This window comes from Microcebus murinus, chromosome 27 (genome assembly GCF_040939455.1).
Source record: "Microcebus murinus isolate Inina chromosome 27, M.murinus_Inina_mat1.0, whole genome shotgun sequence".
Classification (NCBI taxonomy): Eukaryota; Metazoa; Chordata; class Mammalia; order Primates; family Cheirogaleidae; genus Microcebus; species Microcebus murinus.
This window is the reverse complement of record NC_134130.1, coordinates 9,662,851-9,683,406: the sequence shown is the minus strand read 5'-3', so window position 1 is coordinate 9,683,406 and position 20,556 is coordinate 9,662,851. Positions and strand designations below refer to the sequence as shown.

The following is a 20,556-nucleotide window of genomic DNA, read 5'->3' as shown; positions in this document are numbered from 1 at the left end:
CATGTGGTCAGGAGAAGGCACCACATGTTTGAAGAATACAGATAGATTGGTATATGCAGTGCTGGAGTGTACACGTGGAAATCATGAGATGATGGCAAGAAGGAGAGTTAGAAGACAGATCATGATGAAACTTTGTGAGATAGATATATACATATATTATTTTTTTGAGACAAGATCTTGCTCTTTTGCCTGAGATAGAGCGCAGTGGGGTCATCATAGCTCACTGCAACCTCAAAGTCCTGGGTACAAGCGATCCTGCTGCCTCAGCCTCCCACGTAACTGAGACTGCAGGTGTGTACAACCATGCCCGGATAATTTTTCTGTTTTTTTGTAGCGATGGGATCTTGCTATGTTGCTCAGGCTGTTTTGTGCTATTTTTTAAATCATTACAGGAAGTGGAGAGGCACCAAAGGACAAGGAGAGTGGCAGGCTCCAACTTGGCATTTTAGAAAAGATTGGTGGCAGTGTAGAGAGTGAATTTGGGGTAGTGGGAGAAAAATTAGTTAGATGGCTATTGTAATAGCCTAGGAAAGAAAAGATGAGGGCGTGCACTAAGGCAGTACTAGTGTCAAGAAAGAAGATTTGAGAGACTCTTAAGCACATGCAGGCAGAAGAATCAGTTCGCTTTTGTGGCAGATGTACAGAGTGAGGGAAGGGAAGGAGGCCGGGATAGATGTATTTGGACTTACATAACTAGATATACCATCTACCAAAAGGAGAAGAAGGAACAGTTTTTGGGGGGGTGTGGAGGGATGCCAGGTTTATTTTTGAATTATTGAGTTTATCATCTAGGTAAGTAAGATTAATTAGGCACATAGGAACATAAGTCTAGGACTCAGGAAAGATATATTTGGTCACCATCAGCGTATATAGGAATTGAGTGCCATAGACAGACAAGACCATTCAGGAAAATTGGAAATTGAAGGGCAAAAAATAAAGTAAGGAGCCTGGGGTTGGCTGAGGAAGAGAGGTGAGGTAAGGCAAGAGAGAGGGGGCAGTTGTGGAAAGGTATGACAAGGAATAGGTAGAAAGGTAGGAGCAAATACTGGAGAGGGGCTACACGGGAAAGCCAGAGGAATGGAGAGCTTTAGGGGAAGAGCAGCCACAGATTAAGCAGAATAAGGATTAAAAAGTGCCAGTTTGATTTAGTTTGTAGTCATTAGTGGTAGAGTAAAAGCAGTGTTAGAGGAGCATTAGCAATAGAAGCAAGATTGAGGTAGAGCTGAAGCATTTAGAGGTAAAGTACATTTGGAAGTAAATGATGTTTGTAATTTTGATGGTTCAGGGAAAAAACCAATATGATGTTTGTAACTTACTCTCAAATGGTTCAGAAAGAAAAACGTTATTAAAATGTTAATAGGTGAATCTAGAGAAAGGATATACAGGTATGCTTTGTACTAATTTTAATCTTTCAACTTTTTGAAATTATTTCCAAACAAAAAGTTTTGGAAAAGATTACAGTAAAGAGTAAATAAAAGAAGTAAAGAAATGAATTTTGTCTGTCAAAACTTTTGTTGTAAATAGCAATGGGGCGTTACCTAGAGGAGAAAATGAAACTAAGAGCTTAGTTTTGGCTTTGTATTGTTTTTTAAAATAGGGATGCTTGGGCATTTATATTGCAGAAGATAAGGAACCTAATGATTTATAGAGGGAGAGAAAAGTATGAAGAATAGAACAGAATAATAATAGATAGGAACCTTGAGGTAGCTTGAGAAGAAAACAAAGAAGGTAGAGAGATAGGATTTGAACTAAAAAGTAAGGGCAGCTTTTCTGCGATGAGAGATGGGAATGAGCGCAGTGGATTGGTGTGTGTTTGTGTTCGGTGGTACAGTCAAAGTGGCTATTCCTAATGGACTTTTCTATGAGGTAAGGTTATCTACTGAGATGAATATGTAGGCTAGGATTTTTACAGGTCATAACAATTCATAATGCAAGTATTAGGTCTTTCAAAAACTTCTGCTGTTTGCCTTTGGAGTTTGCAATACTTTGCTGAATCTCAGTTGACCTTAGAAGTCAGGATCAGTTCATGCCAAGAGCCCTGATCCTAAATGACAAATAAGAGTGAAAGAATTTAATCAGTGATCAAAAAAAATGCGTTAATTCCCTTATTTCTTATACAAAAAGTCTATACCTCCACATTCCTAAATATATTATCCTTAATATTGTTAAATCCTAGAATTAGATTTTATTGGAAGAGTTTATACAAATTTTTTTTTTTTTGAGACAGAGTCTCACTTTGTTGCCCAGGCTAGAGTGAGTGCCGTGGCGTCAGCCTAGCTCACAGCAACCTCAATCTCATGGGCTCAATCGATCCTCCTGCCTCAGCCTCTCGAGTAGTTGGTACTACAGGCATGTGCCACCATGCCCGGCTAATTATTTGTATATATGTTTTTAGTTGGTCGATTAATTTTTTCTATTTTTAGTAAAGACAGGGCTCATTTAGGCTGGTTTTGAACTCCTGACCTTGAGCGATCCGCCCGCCTTGGCCTCCCAGAGTGCTAGATATACAAATGTTCTCTAAGATGTTTTTGGCAAACTTAAGAGTTTATTTAAAATAAATACATTAGAAAGTGTATTTAGAGAAAGAAGTATTTTTATCAGTTGATTTTCTTTCTATTACATTAAATTCTTTTAAGAGTTTCATAGACTGATAACATTCTTTTCTGTTGCTGTGGCCCACCGTCAGCAACAAATGTATTTTTTAAAACATTTATTAACTTTCAGGATTGAAATTTAATTTGTAGCAAAATAGAAATACTTGTTTTTCCTTTAAATTATAATGTCATTGAGAAAAGAAGTTACTGATTCCTGCCTTTTTATTTTGTGACATCCCAATATTTAGGTATCTGATAGTATAGATTATTATAAAATATCTCCCTCCTCCTTTTAATATGTGATAAATTTAGCCAGAAATATTTATCCAGTTAAAGTTTTGTGATTAATCTGACATATTCCAGTTTCATTTAAATGTACTTTTACTATAAATTATGTCATTGATTAAATTATTTCTTTTGAGGGTTAGGGTTTATAGTTGAAGTATTGCCAATATATTCTGGAGTCTCACTATACAGAGTAAAGATCACACGACGAGCAGTCTGGTTTTATTGCTATCCAAATCTCTTTTAAACCTATGTCATTTTTTCAAATGAAATATGTATTTTGATTTCTTGACTATTTTGCTTTGGGTTTTTTTGGATACAGTATCAAAATTAGTATTATGAAAGCTTCTTGCGTTGACATGGAGGGTTTTTCTGTGCCAAGTGTTAAAATCAGACTATTTTAGATTAGCAAATAACCTGGAGCCAAGATTTCCCATGAAGACACATGGATGTCTGTGTCAGCAGAAGAGAAAAATAGCACATCTATTTTTAAATTAGTTAGAATTCTGAAGTCAGACCACTTGGTTGAATGCCTGCCACAGTGACATTACAGTTTCAAACATGTTCATAAAACCTCTGCTGCCTCCTGCTGTCTATTGTGTGGAAACTGTAATAAAAGTAAAGAGTTATTCAAGAATTAAACACTTTTTTATTTGTGATTATTAAACTTGAAATTATGGATAAGCTAAGAAATAAACATAATTTCAACTTAAAAATTTATTCAGGCTTTAAGCCTGAATTGAAGTTCTTCTTGACATTACTTCTTATATTTCTTTTTTCAAATCATAAATTAGGTATTGAAGAGAGTGATGAAGTTTCTGAGCCTAAGGCAGTGTGTCAGGCTTACCCACAGCTGTTTTCTCAAGCATGAAAAGTTGCATATTCCTTCTAGAGAGGCTCTCTGGGACAAATTGTACTGCCTTTGTAAGGTTTTACTAGTGTGGCACTTACAGACTTGAGATGGGGGAGAGGGAAAGATAAGATTAGTCTCAATTCATCCTTATCTGTTCCTGGTATCAGTGAGTTGGGAATGGTGGTGGGAATGGTGAGAGTGATTTCCAAGAAGAAAACAGTGTGTTTTTCGTGCAGTTGTTCATTCTGCAGATGAATGTCTTCTAGACATCGTGCTAGATACTGTGCTAGCCTCTGGAGAGACTAACAGAAAGGCACGTATCATACAGTCAAAGAGCTTGCTGCAATTTAGTGTAAGTCACAGTGTTAAGTCTTAGATGAGGTGACTTGTAGTTCCCCTCATTCTACCATCTTAGGTTTTTTTATTTTCTATGTGAGCCATATGACACATAGGGTATTAATCCTCATGTATATTACATGACTCTTACAAATTGTTTCCAAGATTTAACTTATAGAGCCTGATCATAATCAAATATAGATTGTTTTCCTAGGGTATATTTTTACATGTTTTGATCAAGTGTAGATTCCAGTTGAATTTTGAGAGACAGTGTGGTTTTTAAAAATGTACCTAGAAGATCAATTTAGGGATTAAGGAAGCATCTAAGACAAAGTTCTCTGTTACTGTTTAAAAAATAAAGTCACTGCTTTGATACCTTTGATTTTGTATTTTGTTTTCTTTGTGGTCCTCACTTCATAGATTTGGTGTAGAGTACATTGGAAGTAGAGAATGAGAGGAGACAGCAAATGAACATGTTGGAAAGGGCGACTGAATATATGGGGGCCTGCAGGAAATGTCCTAGAAATGTCACAGAAGTGATGACACTGTTTCAGCATTTTCTGTGGGCATCAGCATCTTAAAACATGTCACGTTATTTCATGTTCAAACTAATGGCCTAGTGCCCCCCTTCCCCCCAAGGAGATTTAGTATAGTGACTTTGTGTATTGGCGGCATGTGCAAAGGAGGGCCTGCAGGAGCACACGGTCATTCCAGTGCTTGGGAGTTAACCCTGGGTTGGTTGGAATGCTGCTGCTTGCCAGCTGCATAGCACTGGTTAAGTCAGTTAACTTCCCTGAGCCTCAGTCTCCTCAAGTGTAAGAAATGGCAGTTGTTTCACAGAATAATTATAACTGAGGTTTTAAAGGATTGAATGTTATCCATTAGAACAGCAGTCTTCAAACTTTCTGGTCTCAGGATACCTTTATACTCTTAAAAAAGGATTGATGACCTCAGAGAGCTTTTGTTAATATCATCAGAGATAATAGCAGGAATTCTTTTTAAGTATTAGGAAGTTGCAGAACTTATGTTGGTGGATTCCAGTTTTCAAAAATTCTTACTTTCATTTAAAAGCTTGAATTTTATCATAATGGTGTTGTATGATAAAACCAGCTAAATTCAACTGATAAACTATTCTATGAATGCTTTTTCATGAAACAGCTGTCATACTTGGTATGCAGCAAAAGTGCGTCATGCATACTTCCCGTTTCCTCACACAGAATAGTAAAAGGATGTGTAAATCAAGTAAATTAACAAAGTAAATAATTTTTGCTGCTTCATCAAGCATTAAGTGAAATTGGCTTTTTTTAAAAAACCACAACAGTGCAGCACTATAGCACAGTTTGGTGTCATTGCCTGGTATTATCCTAGCAGTTTTGCCCATCATTGTTTTTGCACCATCAGTGTAAATGTCAACATAGTCAAAAAGAAAAATAACATCTTAGTATTATTATGAAAATAGTATGATTTCATAAACCCCCTGCAAGGGTCTTAAAGACGTTCAGGGTTCCATGGCCACACTTTGAGAACTGACAACATGTTATGATGGAAAAATACAGCATTTGAACTAGAATAGATTGTTTTCATAGGGTAAATTTTTATGATTTGATCAAGTATAGATTCCAGTTGAATTTTGAGTGAAGACTTGGTACATCTTGGGTGTTCCATAAGTTGTAGCTATTGTGTGGATACATGACTAACATAACTCTATACAGTTTTATAGTTTTCATTTCTGTTAATAAGTAGGTGATATGGTGTTCACAAAGTAATTAACTCCAAAGACACTTCTGTGGTTTGTTTTTATGATTTTCTGTCACTATACTGGTGCCTGGGTTCCTTGTGCTTTTAGCAAAGGAACAAGTTACCTGCAGACCTTCGGGTTCTCAGAGTCACACTGTAAATTAGTATAACTTTTCTCATAATACTGTTAAATTTTAAAAACTATTTGGTGCACGTTATATGTCAGAACTGGAGATAAGTAATAATTATAAGGAGACAATATGACATCATGGTTAAGAACATGGACTTTCGAATCATACAAATCTAGTTCTGCATTTGCTAGCTGTATAACCTTGGGCAACTTACTTAACCTTTCTAAGCCTCTGTTTTCTCATCTGTAAAGTCAAGATGATAGTAATTTCTTCATAAAGTTCTTCTTACAACTTGAGTTAAGCAGTCAATAAATGATAGCTAATTAGTAGTGTTATAATATTTTATATGCTGTCATAATAACTTCCCACTCATTTTCATTCACTTGAAGTTCCTAATATTCCTATGAGGTAGGTAAAAAGGATTATAATCCCATTGTATAAATGTGGAAACTGAAATTGTGAGGGGTGTTGGGGGCTGATTCTGGTGTTATACCTTATACTAATCATTCACTATAGTCTGTAATGTGCGTGTGCTGCCTGACGCAGCAGTAGTCAGCATTGTCTTCAGACACGGTTGCTGTCTTGTGACTTGATAAGAGGCCTGAGTTGTTGCACATAAGCAAATGCTCCCGACTCCCACACGGAGGCCCCCGTGGTGGGAGTCTGGAGGCCATGAGAACAAGAACAAGAAGAACTTTCCCAAGAACTGGCCCCCGATTGATGGTTGGTAGTCAATGACGGGTAAGACTCCCCATGGAGGGGGGCGACCTAAAACAGGCACAACCGTGGGGGCCAGGAAGGAGCCACCGCCTGGGATTGAGACCAAGAAGCACTTCAAATGGCTGCATTGTTTTATGTTGCCTATCTCAGCCTTGGCTTTTGAGCTCTGTCCAGCACCTTAACTTTAGTAACCATTTTGAGGTCTGAGACCATGGGAAATTGTTCTCTTTTGAAACAACTCTGGAATTGGATTCTCACGTACAAGGAACTAACCTTGGATCTGGGGGGGGGGGATAAAAATAAAGTGACCGATGCATTGGTCACTCGAGTCATTGTCATGTCCATGTGTGTCTGTGTCGTTATTTTATGTTCTGTGTCATCCCCCGTCCTGTAATCGGACCACGACAGAGGGGTTGAGAGGCTTGCTTACCAACCCTTAATTCGGTAGTCCAAACTTCAACCCAAGCCATCTATCTTCAAATGCTGGATTTTTCCATCATAACACGTCAGTGAAGATCACGTCTTAGTGTAACAGGGGAGACACACAGTTCCACATGACCCAGCAGGAATAGCACTATGCTGGCATTGCTGACACCCTCAGTGATAATAAACTAAAGAAAGAACCATGAATTTTTGTATAAAGGGTTCAAAAAAGAGCTGTTAGTTTAAGTTAAGTCTTGAAGAATTCATTTTTGTTTTTTAGTTGGAAGAGAATTATCTATTTATAGAAAACTTTGTATTTCAAGAAGTATAAATGGAATAAATGCTATAAGATCATTTAAGTAATTTTTTTTCCTCCCCACCACAGGCTTTAGAAAAGAACTCAGGAACTTGGAAACAGGCTATAAACCTCATGAGTTCCACCCAGAATCACATCTCCAGACAAAAAATCATTTGATAAAAAGGTAATCATAGATATTTGGAAATAAAAACCTTTTTCCTAAACGCATGTATCATGGGAACTCTTTATCAGAATGGCATGAGCAGTGGGTCTACAGTGTTATGATGGCTACTTATTGGGGATCATTAGTAGGACGTGGACCTAAGGATAGTGGCCCACAAAGTGCCAGGTGCAGTATCTGATTGTCTGTCCTGCATTCTTACGAGGTAGGTAGTATTTTACAAAAAAGAAGAAATTTGAGGCTTGGATTAAGTAATGTGCACCAAGGAATGGAGCTAAGATTTGATTATAGCTCTATCTACCTAGCAAAGCCTCAACTCTTTTTAACCATTCTATTCTAATTCAATTCCATGTAATTCATATTAGAAAGATGATTTGCAATGTGATATCATTTATCTTTACTTTAGAAGAAAATTATTAGAGGTAATCTTGATTAAATTATTTTAAATTAGAATACTGTCCTTACAGCATAATATATCAAAATTCAAATACTTCTATCTCTGTTGCCTTTAAACTTTGGAATGTTGGTGAGAAGGTGTTTGGGGGTACTGAATTCTTTGGTTATAGTATTTTCCTTAAGTTCTATGCTATATTTTAATACAAATAAATGTAATTTCAGTGTTTTTAAGTTGAAATGAACTTTTAAAATTACATCTCTAATTATTAGAAATATGATTTTGGTAATGATGGATGTTTCTGGTAAGCATTTATGTATTCTGGCATGAAGATTTTTGGATTCGGAGAAAGTTGAAAATGTTAATGGTTGCAAATATCTTCCCCTTTCTGATATGTTATAAAAATGAATATAAACCATATATTGGGAAAATCAAACTACAGGACAAATGTTTATTTTCCCCCAGTTTCACATATTTGCATACAGTGTTTCAGCTTTATTTTTATTTTCATATTTTAGGTCACATACATGTGAAACCAATGGCAAGTTATTTCCTTCATCCAGTCCACAAACACTCAAGGACCATACTGCAAGAGAGCATATCCACCAGTCAGATGAACAGAAACTTGAAAAACCAAATGAATGCAGATTTTCTGAGTGGCTTAGCATAGAAAATTCTGAGAGACGAGGTTTACCTTTTCATGGTGATAACCCTGCTTCTGGGAAGAGAGTGAACAGTAATGAATTAGTCTCACCATCTTCATTGTGGTCTTCACACATGAGAACTGTTGGGTTAAAGCCAGAAACGGCTCCCCTCATCCAGCAACAAAATATGATAGAACAATGTTACTCTGCAGACTCTCTATCCAGGGAACATACAGTTCAGTCAACCTGCAGATCTGATGGTTGTCAGATGCCAAAACTCTTTTGCCAGAATTCACCACCTCCTTTGCCACCAAAGAAATATGCTGCAACCAGTGTGCCACAGTCAGAGAAAAATGAATCTCCGCTTGGTGTCAATATTACAGAGGGGTTTAAAGCTAATTCTACTAGTCTTCCAAAGCACAGTTTAAGTTCCGCTTCGGAACCAAGTTTAGAAGGCAGTATGTATATGAATGACAAAAGACAGAAAGAAACATTTCAAGTGAAAGAATGTGTTGGCAATACATCAGACTCCCCGTCCAACTCTTCAACTGGTTTTCAGGCAAACTCAGGTGCAGTTGTTGATGCATTTGGCCAACCAGAACTTGACTCTGGTTCTACATGTCCAAGTGAGACAGTTTCATTAACTACCTATTTTTCAGTTGATAGCTGTATGACTGATACATACAGATTGAAATATCATCAGAGGCCCAAGCTCTGTTTTCCAGAAAGCAGTGGCTTTAGTAATGATAATTCACCATCTCAGAGTGAAAGACAGCTAGGACCTGTGTTACATAATAGTCTGGATTCAAACTGCCCTTCCGAGCAAAGATGTAAACCTAGCATACGTTGTAATAGATAAAATGGCAAAATTGGCAAGCTTGTACTTCTCAGAGGCCATTTAAATATAACAGGAACCTACTGACCAAACCTAGTGATACATAAAGTCAAAACTCATGGCATTTTTAAAGTCATGAATCACTTTATATATGTATGTGTGTATGTATGTATAATTTATATAAAGCTTTATGATCAATTTATTGGATATTTTAGAAATTTCCTTTGAATAGTCTTGGCATGCCTTGAAAAATAGAAAATTGGGGTATGTAACAATTCATTTGCCATATGCTACAGTTGAATAAAAATTAAATTTGTCCCTCTGTCGTGTGGCTACTAACCAGTATTAAACTAACCAGTACTCATGTGTGTAGATTGTAAACTATGCTAATGGAAAAATACCAAGTGACACATAGTTTATCTAGTCAAAGAAGTATTTGGTTTATGAAGAAGCACTTTCTAATGGGTAGCCAAAAGCGGGCCCATTTGTTTTTGACTTCTGTGATAGTCTACTACATATGAGCCCTTTAAGTGTCTTAAAAAATTTTGATAGCATTAAAAAAAAAATGCCTTAATGATTAGTTTTAAAATTAAATTTTCAAAGTCAGACATAACTTGGCTCCTAGAACTTTTATCTTCAGAATATCTAGCTAATATAAATTAGGCCTTTGACTATTATATGTATTCATAAATACTATTTCAGCTGTGTAAGCTAAAAAGTTAAAATACTTAAACTTTAGTATATTTATTTATCTTGTTACATTTTTTAAAAATTTTATATGAAATGTGAATGGTCTTTATTTTGGTTTGGTTATGTTGGGCTGCTAATAACCAGTGTTAGGAATTAACCTAGGACCCTCTTATTGGGAATGTCACTGTAACTGCCTACATATTCTCTGCTATAATCTTGTCAACCCATTTACTGATTTTCATATTGTTGAATCTGAAGATCTGTTTAGGTTTCCATGTTAAATTTCTGCCTTTCATATAGAAGGTTTAATTTTAATGAAATGTTTAATTATTTAGCATCCTTCCCTTTTTTAATACTCTAAATAAATAGTAATTTTATCCCAACTATTTTCACGGAGAGGACTTTATTTAAAAATAAAGGAATTTTTCATTATTATGATAACCTTAGGAGTGAAAATAAGTTACTTTAATTGCCTTATTTTATCAGTTGTCATTTTATTTTGTACTAAGCTGGTAAACTAATTGTAGTTTAAAATAGTTTTATAATGTTTAGAGAATTGAAAATCATAGAATTTAAAGTTTTTTTTACATTCCTAAATGGGTAAACTTCATAAATATAATTATTCAATAAACTAATTAGTATATTTAATATCTTGACCGATTCCATAAATTGCATTAAAATATGCCAAACTGTAAATGATCAAATATGAATACTTGTAGATAAATAGAAAATAACTGCTTGTAAAAGTTTAACTTTACCAGATCTTGGCCAAATTTTATCTTCTACCTGTAGGGAAGTTTTTACTAGCCTTTTCTAACTATAACAGTAGGTGATTATTACTTTATATTCTTATTAGAAATACTTGAATACCAACTAAATTAAAATTTTATCTTTTAAGAAATCTTATTTTTAACATAATTTTTAGTATGGGGGGGTTTGTAAATAATGTAGTTTGTACAATTGTATTTGAAATGTCAATGTTTTTTAATGGCTGCTTTTATAACATTGTAAAATACTAGAAAAAATGGGCTTCAAGTATTTTTAATAGCTTTCAAAAACTTCCTGTGTAGTTTTTTCTTTTTTAGTTTCTATTTAGTCAAGCTACCCAATTGGAAATGTATTATTTGAAACTTTTAAACTAATTTCTGTATTTAACAGCAGTTTCCTAGATTTGTCTTTTCAACTCAGTTGAGTTGCAAACATAAAATAGAATTGTCCAATTTTGCCTCTTTTAACGTATTGCCCAGTTGAAACAAACTAGAAACTGATCATTTGTTTTTATGTTGATTCAACATTCCAAATACAGATTGAATATATATTTACTCACTAATGATTCATGTGTAAAATTTTTACTTCTAGGGTGCATATTTATTTTTATACATCTGGTTAGAAGCTTATTACAACTTTTTAAATAATGCAACCAACAATTGTAGTGTTTAAAATACTTATCTTCAGAATGTTATATTTTCATGTGAAATCAGTTGCTTCTTGTTCAAAAAATTTTTTAAGATAAACTGATTTTTAAGTTAATATGATTGGACTTGTCTTCGCATTTGCATTCATAAACTGTGTCCTCCTACTTGCTCCCCCCCCCAATGGATTATGTATCTTATGGAAAATATAAGTTGAAGGTACTTGGAATTTCACTGATCATGACATGTTGTCTATCACAAGAGGTTCCTAAAAGTTAAACTTCAGCACGATCTAAAGCACAGCCTGTAGAAAAGTTGGTAAACTTTCTATAAAGATCCAAATAGTAAATTAAGCTTTGTGGATCATAAATGTCTCTGTAACAGCTACTCAGTTCTGCATTTGTAGTGTGAAAGCAGCCATTAACAATATATAAATGAATAGGCACGGCTATTTTCCAATAAAACATTGTCAACATTGAAATCCGGATTGCATGTAATTTTCATGTCATGAAAGTCTTGATTTTTTTTCAATAGTTTTAAAACAAAAACTAAACACCAGGCCTTCCTTATAAAAACAGGTGGCAAGCCAGATTTAGCTCTTATTTGATGACCTAGAGCATAATCTACATTAAATAACCTTCACTGACCCTAAAAACCCTTAAGTCTGCAAACGTACTTCAATGCCACCCAGGGACTAGGTATTTGGAGCACTTTACATCCTAAAATTTTCAGGTTAACAGACCCTAAAATCTGTTCCTTGCAACTGCTCATATCCCAATTCATTTCAAATGGAACAATTAAAACAATTGTTTCCACTTAAGTATGTGAAATTTACAGAGGAATTTACCAGATTAAAATCACATGGATGTTATTCTTTTGATGTCTTTGTTTTTGTCATAGTGAGTTTGCAGCTTTTCTTGGTGTTCCATTTATCCACTTAAAAGGACGTGTGGGCGATGTAAGCAGACACTATACTTGCAATGGTACAGTTCAATGGTAGGTGTAATACAATTTCTTAGTATCTGTAGGAAAGATTCGACCTTCATACTACCACCATTTTTTAAAGGGATTATGTTTTGGGGAGGGAATGGGGGTCTCCCTGTGTTACCTAAGCTGAAGAACAATGACTATTCACAGGCTCAATTACAGCACACTACAGCGTCAGACTCCTGGGCCCAAGCAATCCTTCTGCCTCAGCCTCCCAAGTAGCTGGGACTACAGACATGTGCCACCATGCCTGGCTAATTTTTTCCATATATTTTTAGTTGTCCAGCTAATTTCTTTCTATTTTTAGTAGAGATGGGGGTCTCACTCTTGCTCCTGCTGGTCTCGAACTCCTGAGCTCAAATGATCCTCCTGCCTCGGCCTCGCAGAGTGCTAGGATTACAGATGTGAGCCACCGTGCCCAGCCCTAGATGAATTATTAGCCAGTAGTGCAAAAACAGGTCATGCAGGTAAACTCAGTGAAATTCCAAGATCTGTGTCCCTCTAGATGCTTTGACCATACCTTCCATAAAGTTATTTAGGCAAATGCAATAATACCCTGGAGACATGTTAACTTTGTAGTCAGCATCAGGCAATTACAACCCTCCAAAATCAATTCCAGACTTGACTCTAAACCTAAGAGCCATTCTGAAAGGAAGAAAATGTAGTTTACTAGATCTTAGCCCTGTTTATAAGGGGGAATATATCCAAATAGATTAAGGTATACCACTAATTTCAATGACAACAGCCTGTTTTTCTAACATTTCTCATATAAAGCTTTTAAAGCTAATTGGAATAGCATCTGAAGTGCTTATATTTGCTTTGGGAGTGTGTGTGGCCTAATTAAGTGCTAGCTGATCCCCCTTAGAATGTAAATTCCTGTTAAATAACATATTTAAAGAATAACAATGTAAGGTCCATGAAAGCAAGAATTTTTGTCTGTTCATTGCTGTGTCTTAAAATAATGGCTGGCTAATAATGAGAGTTCAAATATCTGTTGAATAAGTATCACATTGACTTTACTGAAGTATTTAAGTAAATTACAGACATTTTAAGGGGCTGAGACGTTTTAAAGGAGAAAGGAGCAGACATGCAGGTAAAAGGACATGAATGACAGCTACGCAATCTAAGAACACTTTGTTCCGTCTCTCAAAATCCTTCCCTCGCTTTTGAGTAATTTACTTTTGAATTTATAAATGCCTCACCTCATTATTTGCAGCATATTAAATCTGATCAACTCTTAAAAAATATGTCTTTCCTTTAACATTTTAATGAATACACTAAACCTTTAAGTACAAATGCTTTATTATATTCAGTCCCTGAATATAATATTCATATTATATTCAGTCCCTGAAAAGCCATGAGATGTTTGAAAAAGTTTTTAAACATGAACCCAAGCGTCTAGTTTTCAGAACTTGGGAATGAATGGGTGAGATCCTACCCGCTTAATGGAGTTCTCCAAATGAGAAATAAAGAAAGTAAAATGAAAAAAGAAAGTATAAAATGAAAGTCCCATAGAGTTTTGAAATTCTTCTGCACAATCCTGTCTTCCTTATTCAAGAAGTTTGCAGTCATTTTCAGAATTCACTCCAGGAGTCAACATCTTCATTTAGATAACAGCAAACCAATCTGTAGAAAACAAGTATTTGTCAGCAACATTTCCTTTTATTTTCCCATTTTAACACTTTATGCCAATTTCTGGAAATCTTTATTGTTTTAGCCACTTTTCTATTCCTAAATGATTTACATATTAATAAAAAAAGAAAAGACTATTTCTAGTAAGGTTTACATTTTCTATCCAGAACTGAAAATTCAGATCATTTTTTAGAAAATTATACTTGAGGTATCAGTCTCAACCAAAAAAGGGGGGAAAAGTAGAATTTCTCCCTTTACAAATGGCTCGACAGGGAATTTTATAAAAATTATACCCATCACTTTCTGTGATACCCATCACTTATACCCATTTCTTTCCAAGAAATCAGAGACAGGCCTAAGACACCCAAATCTTTGTCGAAATTTAGCGATAGGAATGAGGAAAGAAGTGTAAATTTCAGAAGTAAAAACTCATAAGCATGAAGATTAAGAAGAGTTAACTTACAGTGTGTGAACGATCAACTCCAAGTCCAGGAGAGCTGTCTACATCGGCTGCGCTGCGTCTCCACAGGCACCCTCCTGCATTCACTCTTCTCTCCTGAACTTGTCCCTTACTACCATCTGGCTCCTGTGTTCCTCTTCTATTTTGCTTCCTCCTGCCCTATTCTCTCAGTTCCCTACTTTACCCCCTGCCAGAATTCTTTTCAAAGTGAATGGTAATGAAAATGGAGAGCATGGACTTTGCAAAGTGAACTTTGTACAGAGCTTTGTGACTTATTGGGACAAGATGGCAGACCAAAGACACCACCAGCCATAGCGTCTCTGTAAGCAGAAATTTCAGATGAAAGAGAAAAAACAGACACACAGTCAGAGATCGGATGAGGGTCTGAAGGAAGGGTGCCTGAACCTACAGGAGACTCCCCTGTAAGAGGCTGTGGAGCAGAACTGGAAGGAGAAAGGCATCAGCAAGGATTAAGCCCAGAGGCTCAGAGAACAGTGAGAAGAGTAGGTCAATTAGCTAACATGCCGGTCTCACATCTTGGGCTGTTGGTAGGCTCCTAAGCTGCTGGAGAGACCTTTTGCCAAAGCAAACCTAGAGATTACTGCTGCCAGTGAATGGAGAGCTGCTTGCAGCCAGGGCACGAGGCTCTCACCACCCTCCCAGGTGCCTCCTGCCCATAGACCCAAGCCAGATGGCAGGTGCCATATTGCCTCTCTACCCACTGGGTGCCTTTGCCCTCCCCAAGGGGCCTCAGCTCCTCAGGTTCCATCTTGCTGATCCCCCCCCCCACAGACATTCCCCAACTCCAGTCCAGAATGCAGGAGCCACAGGGGTCCAGTGGGTCCTAGGTGATCTGCGTGACTCTAGAGCCCCATCATTCTGGGTGGACTGCCTCCCGGTCAGTGGGTTGGAGGCGATCAGAGGATGGACTTTCCTCCATCTAGACTCTTTTTCATCCCTTCCCCTCACCCACCCACGGCTGCCTAGAGAGACAATTAAGCCACCACACAAAGGTTTCCACAGGGAATGGGGCTCAGACCTTTCCTTTTAGGGTCCTGCAGTAGACTGAGGGGTGCTTGGACTATGAGCTCCCTGCTGGCCCTCCCAGGTGCTGCTTGCCTAGCGACACACTCCTGTGGCGGAGGGACATTGATTCATCTTGGGCATCCTGTGAGAGAGACTTGGGACCAGCATTCTTCTCGCTGGCAAGGTCAGGGTTTGATCTCAGGGGCCTGGTGGATGGACCCTCGGGCCAGATCATGCACACCACGGTCTTGATTGCATTGCCCAGGGGCACAGAGGGGATATTTGTGAATTAAACTCACGAGGTGTGGGTACCTGCAGGGGAAGATCGGGTAAGACTTCACAGTGGGTCGCCCTCCCGCCAAGGGAGGGCCACACTCCCAGCATAGGCCTGGATCCTGGGAAAGGAACCTCCCAACCAGCATCACAGTTGTAGGGCAGCTCAGCTGGCTTGAGGTCCTGCCTGCTGGCAGAAGCCCAGGAGAAACCATGGAATAGGGGAGAGTAGAAAGGAGCGAGGCCTGCTACAGATGGCAGGTCTCAGCCCAACCCCCACACCCATACTTTCTGGTTGAGTGGGGCCACTTCAGCCCCTCCCTGGCAGCTTTGTCCAGTGGTGGGGAACAGACCTTTACCCCTGCTAAAAGCATCTGTATAGCCTGAGGGCAGGCTCACCCAACCCAGCCCCGCCTAACCTAACTCCCCTACCTGCCCCTGCTGAGGTGGAAAATAAGGGCACACCTGGAAGTCACAGGGCCCCACCTACCACCTGGGGCACTAGAGTGCCTCCCAAGACAAACCAGAGCTGCTTACAGGACCCAAAAACAACACTGCAGGTTCCTCCTCCCGGCAAGTGCCACCTACTGACAGGGAGGTCAATTTGCATGTCCTTTTACTACACTTATTGACTCATCATACAAGATGTGGTGGATTCTCACCCATAAACACCACCTACTGGTTCAGAGAGTAAACTGGGTGAGTCATTATCTAAACAAAAGAAAATCCAAAGGTAAGAAGCAATAGCTGCTCCAGATAGAAAGGAATCAGCCAAAGAACTCCAGATCTATGAAGAATCAAAGTGAAAGGACACCCCCCAAATGGAATACCAGCTCTCTAGAAATGGATACCAACCAAAATCAGAACATTGATTAAAATGACAAATGAAGATATCAAACATGGACTATAAGGAAGCTCAATGAAATTTAAGGTAAAATGGAAACCCAACACAAAGAAACCACAAAAAGAATGCAGGAAATGAATGAAAAATTCACTAAAGAAACTGAAATGTTAAACAGAACTTCTGGAAATGAAAAATTTATTCAAGAAATTACAAAACACAGTGGAAAGCCTCAAGAATAAGTTAGATCAAGCAGAAGAAGGACTCTCAGAGCTTGAAGACAGTATCTTTCAATTCAACAAGTCAGTCGTAGAGATAGAGCAGAGAAGAGGAAACAGCAAAGCCTATAAGAAATGTGGGATTATGTGAAGAGGCCTAACATGAAAGAAAATACATAGGGGTTGGATAATCTATTTTAGGGAATAATGGAGGAAAATTTCCCTGGCCTTCCTAGACATCTAGATATCTAGGTACAAGAATTTCAAAGGACTCCTGGGAGATTCACTGCAAAGAGGAGGAAAACACCACAACACATAGTCATCAGACTGGCCAAAATAAACATGAAAGAGGTCTTCCTACAAGCAGTAAGACAAAAGCAGCAGGTCACTTACAAAGGAAAACCCATCAGACTAACTGCAGACTTCTCAGCTGAGACCTTACAAGCTAGAAGGAACTGGGGCCCCATTCTCCATCTTCTAAAACAGAATAATGCCCAGCCTAGAATTTTGTATCCTACAAAACTAAGTTTCTTATATGAAGGATAAATAAAAATCTTGTGAGACAAGCAAACACTGAGGTAATTCATCAAGATAAGACCTTACCTCCAGGAAGTACTCAGAACTCTGTTACACACAGATCAGCACAGTAGACAACTTGCCAGTGTAAAATCATCCAAAAACTAAAGGCCAAAGGCCATATACCACAATGGTTCAAGACATAAAACATTAAGTTCTACTCAACGGGATGAACAGAAATCCACTCCACTTATCAACTCTTTCACTAACTGTGAATGGCTTGAACTGCCTGCTGAAGAGAAAAAGGCTGGCCGAATGGATAAATATACACAAGCCAAGTATCTGCTGTCTCCAGAAAACACACTTAACTCACAAGGACTCATTCAGGCTCATGAGGGATGGAAAACATTCCATGCAAATGGAAACCAAAAGAAAGCTGGTATAGCATTCTCATATCAGATAACTTGGTCTTCACATCAACAAAAGTAATGAAAGACAAAGATGGTCATTATATAATGGTAAAGGGAACAATTCAACAAGAAGACATACAATTCTAAATATTTACGCACCTAAAACAAACAAAAAAAGAATTCAGTTTGGAACATGTTACGTTTGAGATACATGTGTGGTGTCCTCAAGGTCAAACAGATGAGTAGTAACAACAGCTTCAGTTGAGCACTTGCTACTGTCAGGCAAGATGCAAACCGCTTTTGGATAAATCGCTACTGTCTCATTTAATGTTCACTATACCTTTGTGCTCTGCTTCCAAATGCTGGATAAAGAAAAACAAAGAGCCAAAGAGCTAAATAACTTCTCCAGTCCCTTCACGGTGGTGTAGCTGGTATCACTCCAAATCATAAGAAAATACGAAGCGAAGTTTCCTCCACACCTCTTTGGAAACTCACACTGAGGTGCCAAGGAAGGACAAGTTCGTTCTGGCCTTCCTCCCACTCTTCCACCCACCCGACTCCACGCCTCACCGGCTACGTGATCTCGGACAGGTGAATTCGCTGGATCCAATTCCCCCGCCTCCACCCCCCACCCCAAATGGGCTCTAAGCCCCTCGCCACTTCAATTGCGGATACTCACCATGGCAACAGATACACAAAGATAAACAACACCAAGTCCATAACGATGAAGAAGAAGAGATCCAGCCAGTAGGAGTGTTTTGGCAGACCGTTTGCCCCGGACTGAGGCTGCACTTCGTGGTTCTGCTGCTGCCTCTCAGCCTCGAACAAGCCTCGCCGCTCCCGGAGACCATCCCGACCTTCTCCCGCCGCCGCCGCCGCCGCCGCCGCCGCCGCGCCCCGCTCCATCTCGCGCCTGCAGCCGCGTCGCAAACCAGCCCTGAGAACGCCGGCGTTTCCGCACTTCCCAGTCCGCCACACCGGAAACTAAACGGAGCCAGACCGCTTGCGAAGCCCACGGCGGCCCCGCCCCCGGAAACAGACTCTGCGCCGGCTTTCTTGTGCGCAGGCGCCGGTCCTGCAGGAGGCTGCCTCCACCAGCGCGCAGGCGCCGTGGCCTCTCCGGAAGCCCGCTTCCGCCTGGCGCCCGCCCTGGCCCCTCACGCGAGCGCCTCACGCGGGCCCCTCACGCGAGCCGGGTGCTCTGGTTTCCCTGGAAGCTCGCTAGGCGGCTGGAAGTCTCGCTCCTGTCAGGTGACGGCCGCCGCCCTGGCACCGCCCAGGTCACCGCTCCTGTCTTTGAATGCCTTCGAGATCTTTATGCCAGCGTGTTAGGAAGGCGCACTCTGGTTGGGTTTTTCCTGTCTCCAGCATTTGACGCCGAGTCTTTGAAACAGCACTTAGGAGACTGACATCATAGTTACGAGCGTGAGTTTCTAAGAAGGACAGAGAGCAAAACATGAGAATTTTGCAAGTACCTCATGTGAGTGAATTTAAGAATAATCCGAAGATTTGGGAGTGTGAGCCCAAGCGAGATTAGAATGCTAGCGCAAAGAAAACCGTTGAGCCTGTCGAAGGAAAAAAGCCAAACTCTGTAAAATAATTTTAAAGAGATTTATTCTGAGCCAAATTTGAGGACCATGACCCGGAGCCACTGCCAAGAGGCCTTGAGCAAGTGGGCTGGCTGTGGCTAGGTTACAGTTCAGTTTTATACATTTTCAGAGAGACAGGGGTTATAGGCAAAGTCATAAATCAATACATGAGAGGCATACATTGGTTTGGCCCAAAAAGGTGGGACGTCTCAAAGGGGGGGGCTTACAGGTTATAGGTGGGTTTAAAGATTCTTTGGTTGGCAATTGGCTGAGAGAGTTAGACTTTATCTAGAAGACCAGAAAGGATATGCTTACTTTAAGATAAGGGTATGAGCATTCTGGGAGGTCCAGACAGGAGGACATTTTAAATTTACAATAGGCACCTGCTAGGATGCTTTAGTTAAGATATTTTAAATTTATGATAGGCATCTGCTAGGATGCTTGAGTTAAGACAGGGGCTTCCTATCTTTTAGGTGATGTTAATGCCATACCAAAATCAGGTTGGGAAGTAAACCACTGCTTTATTTGGTTAACAAAAGCTGCTTAGTAGGAATTTACCATTTGTCAGCCTGACCCAGCTGGCCTCCTTAGGAAAGAGTTTTTAGCAAAAGCAAAAGATTAGAGTTCAGTCCTCAAGCCATACTGCCTGAGTTTTACCTGGGGGCTCCAATTTCAAATATTTTCTTTTGTTTTTGTTTTTGCCTTTTTTTTTTTTTTTTTTGAGACAGTCTCTCTTTGTTGTCCAGGCTAGAGTGAGTGCTGTGGCGTCAGCCTAGCTCACAGCAACCTCAAACTCCTGAGCTCAAGCAGTCCTCCTGCCTCAGCCTCCCAAGTAGCTGGGACTACAGGCATGTGCCACCATGCCCGGCTAATTTTTTTTATATATATTAGTTGGCCAATTAATTTTATTTCTATAGTAGAGACGGGGTCTCGCTCTTGCTCAGGCTGGTTTCGAACTCGTGACCTCGGGCAGCCCACCCACCTCGACTTCCCAGAGTACTAGGATTACAGGCGTGAGCCACCGCGCGGCCTTTCTCTTGTTACATTATGAATTCTGAATTGTTCAGAAAA

The 20,556-nt window shown here is 39.1% G+C and overlaps 2 protein-coding genes and 1 long non-coding RNA gene across 4 annotated transcripts in view; 2 read left to right on the top strand and 1 right to left on the bottom strand.

Moving 5' to 3' along the window:
- USP53 (ubiquitin specific peptidase 53) overlaps positions 1-12,014 on the top strand; it is a 62,479-nt gene extending 50,465 nt beyond the window's left edge. The window contains exons 15-16 of the mRNA XM_075998316.1: positions 7,465-7,561; positions 8,471-12,014. Of these exons, the coding sequence (XP_075854431.1) occupies positions 7,465-7,561; positions 8,471-9,455 (1,082 nt within the window). The 3' untranslated portion in view covers positions 9,456-12,014. The remainder of the gene's footprint in view (positions 1-7,464; positions 7,562-8,470) is intronic.
- A 1,496-nt stretch (positions 12,015-13,510) lies between these two features.
- Positions 13,511-18,922, bottom strand: ARLN (allregulin). The gene is made up of 2 exons (XM_020283807.2): positions 18,576-18,922; positions 13,511-14,146 (listed from the first exon to the last, which is right to left on the bottom strand). Coding segments are annotated over exons 1-2 (228 nt in total). The 5' UTR covers positions 18,803-18,922; the 3' UTR covers positions 13,511-14,145.
- A 105-nt stretch (positions 18,923-19,027) lies between these two features.
- Positions 19,028-20,556, top strand: part of LOC142864863 (uncharacterized) — a 114,606-nt gene continuing 113,077 nt past the window's right edge. The window contains exon 1 of one of the 2 annotated variants that reach the window (XR_012915175.1): positions 19,028-19,321. This is a non-coding gene — a long non-coding RNA (uncharacterized LOC142864863). Of the gene's footprint in view, positions 19,377-20,556 lie in introns of both variants that reach the window. The other variant, XR_012915174.1, reaches the window with a different exon arrangement.